At 46.4% G+C, this 11237-nt stretch overlaps 1 protein-coding gene across 1 annotated transcript; it reads left to right on the top strand.

Annotated features, from left to right (window-relative positions):
- The first annotated feature begins 1049 nt into the window (after positions 1-1049).
- On the top strand, positions 1050-1904 carry LOC126712227 (uncharacterized). Its single transcript, XM_050411480.1, has one exon. The coding sequence runs from the start codon at positions 1050-1052 to the stop codon at positions 1902-1904; it is 855 nt and encodes a 284-aa protein (XP_050267437.1).
- The last annotated feature ends 9333 nt before the right edge of the window (positions 1905-11237 follow it).

The following is an 11237-nucleotide window of genomic DNA, read 5'->3' as shown; positions in this document are numbered from 1 at the left end:
GAGGAAGAGAGGCCTCGTAAATGCAACCACAAAAGCCCATCTTACCAAGGCCTGGCCAACGATGCCATGAGTAAGGCCCTAGATCGCATTTCCCAGTCGCCGTTTACACGTAGAATAGAGAGTGCAGTGCTTCCTCGGCGGTTCCATCAACCAACGTTTGCTATATACAATGGTCGGACCGATCCAGTGGAGCATGTAAGCCAATTCAATTAGAGGATGGCCGTCCATACCAGGGATGAGGCGTTAATGTGTAAGATATTCCCATCTAGCTTGGGACCCATGGCGATGAGATGGTTCGATGCCCTCCAGCCGAATTCCATAGATTCCTGTAAACAGCTGAAGCAGGCTTTTGGTTCCCGTTTCATCACCAGCACTAGAGTCCCTTGGCCCCTCGATTCCCTCTTATCCTTGACCATGCGGGAAGGAGAGACGTTGAAGGCCTACTCGGATAAATACTGGGAAATGTATAACGAGATAAAGGGGAATTATGATGACGTCGCCATCAGTACGTTCAAAAGGGGCTTGCCGACAGAACATGGCTTAAGAAAGTCCCTCACTGGAAAGCCAGTCACCAGCGTGCGCCAGCTCATGGACAGAATTGACAAGTACAAAAGGGTCGAGAAGGACCAGCAGATAGGGAAAGGTAAAGCGAAGGTCGTCCCTCAGGAGAGGAGGGACTTCAGGTCGGAATGATTTAACAACAGTAACAAGCCGAGAAGGGACTATATAGAGCAGTCCGGATCTACTGGGGCTCAGGTAGTCAATGCTGTGTTCCGAGAACCTCTTCACAAAATCCTAGATAGGGAATTGACAAGTACAAAAGGGTCGAGAAGGACCAGCAGATAGGGAAAGGTAAAGCGAAGGTCGTCCCTCAGGAGAGGAGGGACTTCAGGTCGGAATGATTTAACAACAGTAACAAGCCGAGAAGGGACTATATAGAGCAGTCCGGATCTACTGGGGCTCAGGTAGTCAATGCTGTGTTCCGAGAACCTCTTCACAAAATCCTAGAGAAGGTGAAGTATGAACCTTTCTTTCAGTGGCCGAAAAAGATGGCTGGTGATCTTTTGAAGCGCAATCAGAACCTGTACTGCGCGTACCATCAGGAGCCGGGTCACACCACTGATGATTACAGAAACCTGAAGAACCATTTAGATCGGCTCGTCCGAGAAGGGAAGCTGAGGCATCTGCTGCATCGCCCAGAAGGATGGCAGGAACCATCGAGCAATGAAACCAGACAAAGTACGTTGAGGCCACCCATTGGCACGATTAATGTTATTCTCGCCGCACCTGGAAGGACAGGCTCTGTCCCCTTCAGGGTAATGTCAGTAAGCAGTTTCCCAACTGGGCCAGACGATAGGGAATCCAAGAGAGCCAGAGTGAGTGCCACGCCAGTAATCGGGTTCACGGAGGAAGACAAGCAGGGAACTATTCAACCCCACGACGATGCCCTAGTCGTCACGCTCAGAATAGGGGGTTATGACGTGAAGAGGGTGTTGGTTGATCAAGGCAGCGCCGTGGAGGTAATGTACCCTGATTTGTATAAGGGGCTGAACTTGAAGCAGGAGGACCTGTTGCCCTACGATTCCCCCCTGGTTAGCTTTGAAGGGAAAATCGTCATCCCGAAGGGCATGATCAGGCTGCCTATACAAACAGATTTAGACGTGGTAGAAGTGGACTTCATTGTCGTAGATGCATACTCCCCCTACACAGCTATCGTGGCCCGGCCATGGCTTCATGCACTAGGGGCTATGTTGTCAACCTTGCACCAAAAAGTCAAGTACCCGTCAGGGGGTCAAATCAAAGAAATAATAGGGAACCAGGGAATGGCTGGACAATGCATGGTGTCGGCAATCTCACGACAGCCGAATAACAAACCTTCCACTTCAGCCGAGAACGGCTTATAGCAATTAATGACTGTGGTCCCAACTGCGGGTAGTGGAGGACCGGCCATGGAGTTGAACTGTGAGGAGTTGGAGAAAGTACTTGTCGGATCTGACCCCAAGAGGTTTTTTCAAATCGATTCGGAACTACCACCCCAGGAGAAGTCAACACTGATTGCTTTTCTCCGACGGAATGTAGATGTGTTTGCTTGGGACCCCTATGAGGCCCCCGGGGTCGACCCAGATTTCATCTGCCACCACCTTAATGTGAACCCGACTATAACACTTAAGAGGCAGGCTCCTCGACGACCGTCGAAAGAACATACCGACGCCGTAAGGGAAGAGGTCGCAAGATTGAAGAAAGCAGGAGCTATCAAAGAGGTCTTCTATCCCGAATGGTTAGCCAACACGGTAGTGGTAAAAAAGAAGAGCGGGAAATGGCGGGTCTGCGTAGACTTCACAGACCTAAACAAGGCTTGCCCAAAGGATCCCTTCCCTATGCCCCGGATAGACCGGTTGGTAGATTCAACTGTCGGACACCCTAGAATGAGTTTTCTAGACGCCTTTCAGGGTTACCACCAGATACCCTTGGCTGTCGAAGACCAGGAGAAGACTGCTTTTGTCACCCCAGTTGGGAATTATCACTATAAGGTGATGCCTTTCGGCCTGAAGAATGCCGGGTCAACCTATCAAAGGATGATGACCAGGATGTTTGAACAGCAAATGGGTAAAAGCGTTGAAGTGTACATAGACGACATGGTGGTTAAAAGCAAGTTGGTTCCCAACCATATTGAAAACCTCGGCAACGTTTTTCAGATACTGAGAAATTACAAGCTACGACTGAACGCAGCCAAATGTTCATTTGGAGTGGGATCAGGGAAATTCTTGGGTTATATGGTGACTCACAGAGGCATAGAGGTTAACCCTGATCAAATAAGAGCCATTCATAACTTGCAGCCTCCTTGAAACCCTAAAGAGGTCCAGAAGCTTACCGGTATGATAGCTGCCTTAAACCGTTTCATCTCGCGCTCAGCAGACAGATGCAGGCCATTTTTTCTCCTATGACACAAGTGGAAAGGATTTGAGTGGAATGAGGAGTGCGCTATAGCTTTCCAACAGTTAAAGGAATACCTCGCCCAACCACCAATTATGTCCAGTCCCGATGCCGACGAAGTTTTGTTTGCCTACATCGCAGTAGCCCCACATGCAGTAAGCTTGGTGCTAATCCAAGAAGAAAACGACACACAGCGGCCAGTCTATTACGTTAGCAAATCACTGCAGGAGGCAGAAACCCGTTATCTTCCCCTCGAAAAGGCAATCTTGGCCATCATACAGGCCACACAAAAGCTTCCCCACTGCTTTCAAGCACACACCGTAGTAGTGTTAACTCAGCTCCCTTTAAAGTCCATCCTGCGCAGCGCTGATTACACAAGCAGAATTACAAAGTGGGGAACGATTCTAGACGCCTTCGACATTAGATACATGCCACGCACCGCTGTAAAAGGCCAGGTCCTCGCCGACCTAGTGGCAGAATTTGCAGAGCCCACACTAGAAGGAAAAGAGGTGTCGATATTACTAGGGGCTGATGAGAAGGTGATCAGCACAGTTTCTCCGCGTGGACACACCTTGTGGAAAGCATACATTGATGGCGCAGCGAATTAAAGGGGCTCAGGGTTAGGACTTGTCCTGCTCTTACCTAAAGGGATAACAATAGAGAAGTCATTGAGACTCGGTTTTTCAGCCACGAATAACGAAGCCGAATATGAGGCGCTATTGGAGGGAATGGGGATGATCCGGAAAATGGGGGGAAAATCCGTAGACATGTTCTCGGATTCAAGACTTATTGTGGGGCAGGTAAATGGAGACATGGAGGTGAAGGACGAAAGAATGCAAGAGTATCTAGTTCGGGTTAAGCACCTGCAGACCCATTTTCATCACTTCCGCTTGACGCACGTACCCAGAAGTGGGAACACTCATGCTGATTCTCTCGCGACGTTGGCTACCTCCTCGGCTCAACCCCTACCTCAAGTCATTTTGGTAGAAGAGATCCTCCGTCCACTAACAGAGAAGGCCAATGGGATTGGAATACATAACATCAGGGCAGGACCGAGCTGGATGGACCCTATCATTATGTACTTAAAGCACGACACCTTGCCAGATGATAAGATTGAGGCTGGCAAAATCAGGAGAAAAGCTACTCGATTCTGGTTGTCGGAGGTCTCCAAGCTTTACAGACGCTCGTTCTCGGGGCCGTATTTGCTGTGTGTGCACCTAGAGGCTGCTGAACTCATCCTGGAAGAGTTACACGAAGGAATTTGTGGAAGTCACACGGGGGGTAGGTCTTTGTCTCACAGAGCTTTAACGCTGGGTTATTGGTGGCCGAGCATGCATAAAGAAGCCCTGGATTATGTGAAGAAGTGCGACCAATGCCAGAGATTCGCTTCGAGCATACACCAGCCTGGTGGAGAGCTAAACCCATTGTCCAGTCCCTGGCCATTTGCACAATGGGGCCTAGATATACTTGGTCCATTCCCCAAGGCAACAGGGAACAGAAAATTTCTTCTCGTCGGCACCGACTACTTCACCAAATGGGTGGAGGCTGAGGCGCTGGCAAACATTAGGGACGTCGATGTCAAGAAGTTTCTCTGGAAAAATATAGTCACCAGGTTCGGCACCCCGCACACCCTGGTGTCGGACAACGGGCTCCAGTTTGACAGCAAAGCCTTCAGAAGGTACTGTAGTGAGCTAGGAATTGTTAACCGGTACTTCACACCAGCTTACCCCCAGAGTAATGGACAAGCGAAAGCCGTCAATAAAACCATAATGAATGGACTGAAAAAGAGACTAGATGACGCGAAAGGAAGATGGGTAGAGGAGTTAGCCCATGTCTTGTGGACATATCGTACCATGCCTCGTAGGTCCACAGGGGAAACCCCTTTTTCAATGACCTATGGGGCCGAGGCTGTCATTCCACTAGAGGTGAACTTCCCAACCCAGAGGACCACCACCTTCTGCCCCGCTACCAATAACAAACTTCTGGAAAAGAGCTTGGACCTCATCAACGAAAGAAGGGAAGGCGCGATGGTCCACCTAGCTAACTATCAACAGAAGCTCAAGCAAGGTTACGACGCCAAGGTGAAGTCCAAACCATTAGCGCCTGGGGATCTAGTACTGAGGAAGGTCTTAGGCACTACGAGGAACCCCGCATGGGGAAAGCTCGGACCAAATTGGGAGGGACCGTGCCGCATCACTTTTGTAGCCAGCATAGGAGCCTACTTTTTGGAAGACTTGGACGAACGTGTAGTGCCATGCCCTTGGAATGTAAACAACCTGAAAAGGTACTATTATTAATGAAAGATATAATCTTTGATGCCGTATTGCTGTGCAGTTACTTATGTAAGTGTTAAACAGAACCCAAGTCCTGCATGGCTTCTCGGCCACAAACTTGGGGGAAATTAACCGCGAAGCAATTCTCACTAAGTGTTAAACAGAACCCAAGTCCTGCATGGCTTCTCGGCCACGGACATAGGGGAAATTAACCGCGAAACGATTCTCACTAAGTGTTAAACAGAACCCAAGTCCTGTATGGCTTCTCGGCCACAGACTTGGGGGAAATTAACCGCGAAGTGATTCTCTCTAAGTGTTAAACAGAACCCAAGTCCTGCATCGCTTCTCGGCCATAGACTTGGGGGAAATTAACCGCGAAGCGATTCTCACTAAGTGTTAAACAGAACCCAAGTCCTGCATGGCTTCTTGGCCACAAACTTGGGGGAAATTAACCGCGAAACGATTCTCACTAAGTGTTAAACAGAACCCAAGTCCTACATGGCTTCTCGGCCACAGACTTGGGGGAAATTAACCGCGAAGCGATTCTCACTAAGTGTTAAACAGAACCCAAGTCCTGTATGGCTTATCGGCCACAGACTTGAGGGAAATTGACCGCGATACTATTCTCACTAAGTGTTAAACAGAACCCAAGTCCTGCATGGCTTCTCGGCCACAGACTTGGGAAAAATTAACTTCGCAGCCATTTTTGTCTAATTATGAACTATCATTATTTTCACGAATTCATTCATTTATACTTAACTTTCAACAGTAAATGACAGAACAGACATCCATTCATGATGAAAACAGAAGAGAATAAAACAACGATATCTGAAAGGAAATAACCTTTATCATTCAAACCCAAAAGCGGTTCTGTTCACAAACATTAACAACGCAAAACAGAACAAAACATGAAAAGTAAAACAAATAAAATCCTCCACTACTTTCCTAAGAGCCCTGAGTCGGAGCGGGCTGATCATCTGCTGCTTGGGTCTCCAGGGCAATCTCCTTGGCCTGTGCAAGAATCTCGCTAATACGAAGGCTGTCCTCGGGTGACTTGCCCTGTGCGGCCTGCTCCGTGCCCCCAGCCTCGGGAATAGAGGAGTCTGTTGGAAGAGGCTCTTTAGAGGCAACCTCGTCAGGAATCTCGCGTATGTCCTCCGGGAAAAAGATGTTCTCAGCCTTCCTGAGATCAGAATCTACTGGGACAGCTGCCCTATCCAGGGCTACACCCCAGGACATGGTGATGTATTCCCTGCAGACGATGGCAACTTCCTCGGCCAGCCTAACCTCAGTATCATGGACTCCACGTTCATATGAGGCCGCCACAGCCTTCTCGACAGCTTTCCTGGCCAAGCGGGCCTCCTCCTTGGTCCTTGCAAGCTCAGCCTTGAGCGTTGAAACCGCCTGCTACTTCGCCGTAAGTTTCTCCTCAGATTGGCGGAGCTGTATGCGCAGATCGTCAGCTTGCTTTTCGGAATTCTTAAGGCAGGCTTCCGCACTCGCATGAGCCTTCTTCACCTACTTTATTTCATTATTCTAGTGATTAAAATCCTGTTTGAGATCACCAGCGGCCTTCTCGGTGGCAGAGCGGGACTGAGCCTCCCTATGCAAGTCCTCACGAGCCTTCTTGGCCCATTCCTCAGCAACAAAAATTTGTTAAGTGACCTGCACTCGGAAGGAAATAAAAACCCTATTAAAACATGACGATAAGAGGGTACACAATATAGAGACGAGATAGAAGATTCCACTTACCATGGCCATGTCCCTCTTCAATGACATGAAAAGGTCTGGTTAGCGAGTCTTTCTGAGACCCTCCATATCACGAGGCAAGAGAAGAGGCTGCTGTAGGGCCTCGGCCAAGAATGATGCCTGCCCTCGTTGGGATTCCCATAGGGTCGCATCCCAAGGGATCGAGGCGCTGTCTAATTCGATCCGCGGCGACCATGTTCGTTGTTCCCTACGAATGGCCGCCTCATCTCGGCTGTCAGTGGACCTAGTCCTCTTCTCTCGAGGCTTTTTCGTCTCCTTGCCCTTCTTCTGAGGCCTGGCCTTTTCACGGCCAATCTCTCCCTCCTCCGTTTCTTCTACAGGCCTTTTTCGCCTTAAGTTAGGCATAGGCTGCAGCCCTGCGTCTGACGTGGGAGGGAGAGGAGGAGCAGGAGCCTTAGGAGTGGTTTGTTCCTTCGAGACGTCCTTAGAGGACTGCCCCTTGCTCCTATTAGATAGAAGGCCCCTAAGGCCAGTCCTTGGCTTCAAATCCATTCCTTCTTCTTCAACCTCTTCGCTGGTATCAACTTGTGCGATGACTAAACCAGTGTTAGGAACCGCTGAAGCACGGTCTAAATCGTCGTCGGAGTCCGAAAGCTCTACTACCCTGGCCGACACCTCTCCCTCCTCGGTAAATTGGAACCGGTCTATTTGTTCCTCTAAGGATGAATGCGAAGAACCAGCCTCCTCCTCCGGGATAACCACTGCGGGAAAGGCGCGTTGGGCAGGCAGCTGAATAGGAGGTAAGTCTATTGAAGCAAGGAACCCTGGTATGGATACGTCAATACGTGCCAATCTTGGACTGCCAGCCCTTATAGCTTGGCCGGCGTCTACCAAGGATCGAGTGAGGGGAACGTAGTCCAAAATCAAAGGAGCCGACCGCAATTGTCCATCCTCGCTTACGAAAATCTCAGATCTCAGGAGGTAATTTAGAGCCGGGACGTTGACCAAGCTCAGCCGAGGGGATGTCCGCTCCTTGTCTGCAAAGGCCGTTAAAGGGTTTACGTTAGTCCGAGGAGGCATGCAACCAAACCAACAACTTTAAAATTAAAAAAAATTTAAAAAAAAAAAAAAAAAAAAAAAGAGAAAAAGAAAGAAAGAAAAGGGGGGGGGGGGGGAAGAGCTCAAAACTAGGGTCCTCCCTATGGAATCTAGTTCTATGACACCCTACCTGGCGTTCCCACCCTAGTCGGACAGTGAATGCCGTCATGCCATGGTCCGGAGACGATCAGATGGTCGTCCTTCAAGCCTTTGTTGGACTTGGGAAGGCAAGATATCAACCTCACTTCGTCAGTCTTGGACTTTAAGTAGTATGAGTGGCCGAGCTTATGGCATTCATAGAGATGAACCACGTCATGCCATGAAAGGCCGAGGTTCATCTGGTTGTTTAAGGCGTCGACGCACCCCAGGATACGGAACAGGTTCGCGGTGCACTGATGGGGGGCCAATCTATGACCACGTAGGTAGTCCCTAGTTATTCTTCCCATTGGAATCGTCATTCCTCCTTCCACGAAGGCTATCATTGGAATTGCGACCTCCCCTGTTCTCCTCTTGAACAAAATTTCCTCTTGGTGGCAATACTCTAGGCCTACCTCCGGAGGAATACGATACTTCACCCTGAAGCTCGCCATATCGGACGGAGAGTCTACCATTTTTTCAAGCCTACCCATTCCCCCTAATCCTAGACAACACGAAGGGAGTTTGCCTAAAGAAGAGTAACAAAGAAGGAGAAGGTAAATTGCGCGCACTTACGGGTAAGAAACTCGACGAAATCTTTAAGGGAATGACGGCGAAGGTAAGAGCGTGCTGAAGAAGAAGGCGCTGAGACGTTCTGAATACTGAAGCGTTCGTCAAAAGTAAGGAACGGACGCCTTTAAAACCTTATATACTCAGAGGGAGTTGGACAGACATGCTCCCGCCTAGAGCAAATGAAATAGTGTCCACCGTTGATCTGATCTCCAGCCGTTGGATTGAAAGAGCGTAAGGCTCCAAAAGTTGCAATTAATCCCCCCCCCCCCCCTCCGGATCATTAAATGCCTGCTGCATTAATGAGGCACGTGAGGGCACACCCCCGCACGGATGAAGCGGGGATCCACAGCGAACTATCCAGTAGGTATCAAAATCCTGCCTTTCCTCCTCGGATCAAGAAGAAAGAGTCGGAATTTTGAGGGGCTATTGTGGGGGTAAAATTCATCAGTCAACAGTGGGTCTTGGTACCCATGCGGAGCCCAGCCATAACAGGAAGTGAAGACATGGCCAGAGGACTTCCAGCCCAACCCTGTTGGGCCGGACCGGGCTTGTTTAAGAGGTGTCCGAGGAAGAGTGTCTCCTCGGACGCACCAAATGGGAGTCTAACGCACACCCTTCACATGGTGGGAAATCGTCCCAAATCGAGGGGAAATGCTAGACGCTCAGGGGGCAACCACAACTGCCGCATTAAATGCAAGGAAGCTACTTTTCCAGCCGCATTAATGTAGAAAAGACAGGAGAATAGTATTATCTTGGCCAGTGCAACTCACAGAAAAGGGGGGGGTGTCCTATGAGACAGGCACTCAAGTAGAGGCCTAGATGGTTAACAAGTGTAGGGCCATAACCAATTAAAGGGTGCTATATAAGAGAAGAAAATCCCCATGACTAGGGGATCGGAAAACTGGAGAGAAAAAAGCAAGGAAAAGAGAGAGAGAGAGAGAAGTTCTGTAAACAAAGCATAAGATATAGTCCCATGGACTGTTATCCCAGGAAACTTAATGAAACGTCCTCACGTTCAAATGATTGCATGGCTTACTAACAATTACGTTTATTCTGTCAAGACCTAGTTCTACGACCCACTCTCTACAAATTCATTGTTGAGGGTCTTTTGGGCCAGAATCGCCTGCTTGCTGGACCCGGGCCCCAAACTCTGCCCTTACACTATACATGTGGCAAACGAGTCAATCAAGTTCAAGTAAAAAACGGGTTATTTTAAGCAGGTAGATATGCGTTGGGTCAATCGGGTTGCAGGTCGGGTTAGTCAACCCATATTTTTCACATGAAATTTATAAAAATAAAATAAATTGTATTTACCATTTGGAAACTCATGCAGCAAATTATTTGAGGTAAAATGCATTACTTTGAATTTACCACTCATATCAAGAATGAGCTCAACTAAACAAATCAATACTTGTTCAATAATTTAAAAATTATACAAATCCCAATATTACTAACCAAAACAAAATAACATAAAAGGATAAGTAAAACAATTACACAAGTTTCATTTCTACAAAATATGAACACCCCAAAACATAAAACAAAATTACAAATTCTTTATTGGATAACTAATTTGACAAATAATAAAAACATATAAGAAATTTACAATTTTGAAAACTAATTTTATAATCCATTATCAATTGTTGTTGGCACTCTATTTCAATTTAAAAGTATACATTAAAGTTTGATTGTTTACTTATTTATACATGATCTTTTTTATGAATATCATGTCATTATTAAGCAATACACAATCCAAAAAATATTATAATTTATTTTGAGAAGCCATTTATTTTAAATATGAATTGTTAAAAAGTATGCCTAAGCATTCATAATTTATGCTAATTTTATAAATACTTTGGCTTTACTCTTTTCACACTTATGAATGTTTCTCATATATGTCTATAATTTTAAATATATGTTTTTAACTCTACTTTAACTAGATTATTTTGGCATATACTTTGTTATTTGATATCTAATTTTTTTTACTTATTATAGAATGCCTCAAACATTTATCATTCAATTCATTTTCATGCAGTTATGTAAAGGTTTTAATTGTTTTCTTAAAGCTCACAGCAAACAATTAAACCAATATTTTCTTAATTTTATTATTTTTTTACCCCAAAATAAAGATGATTTGGTCATGGGTTCGGTCACATGTTGGGTCGGATTGACCTGCAAAAAATGGGTCAAGTCACAGGTCAACCTGTTTTTGCTTCAGGTCAAAAAATTTGGGTTAGTGTCGAATATTTTTCAGGTCGAGTTAGCAAATTTTGCTTGTTTTGCCATGTCTACAATAATAAGATGTTACTACATTTTCACAATACCTTTAACTTCAATTGTGGTTGGATCCGGTATGATATTTTATTATTTTATTTTGACTTATAAGAAACAAAGACTTCCAAAAATTCCAAAAATATTGTAACAATTTGTTGTGTTAATATTTTATAGTCTAGATTAAAAAAAAAAAAATGTGCTAGCTCATATGTATATATACAAATAATAATAAATAAATAAGAG

The sequence above is a fragment of the Quercus robur genome, chromosome 1, assembly GCF_932294415.1.
Source record: "Quercus robur chromosome 1, dhQueRobu3.1, whole genome shotgun sequence".
In the NCBI taxonomy this organism is placed as follows: domain Eukaryota; kingdom Viridiplantae; phylum Streptophyta; class Magnoliopsida; order Fagales; family Fagaceae; genus Quercus; species Quercus robur.
Note: the sequence above shows the minus strand (reverse complement) of the source record. Positions and strands in the feature narration are given on the sequence as shown.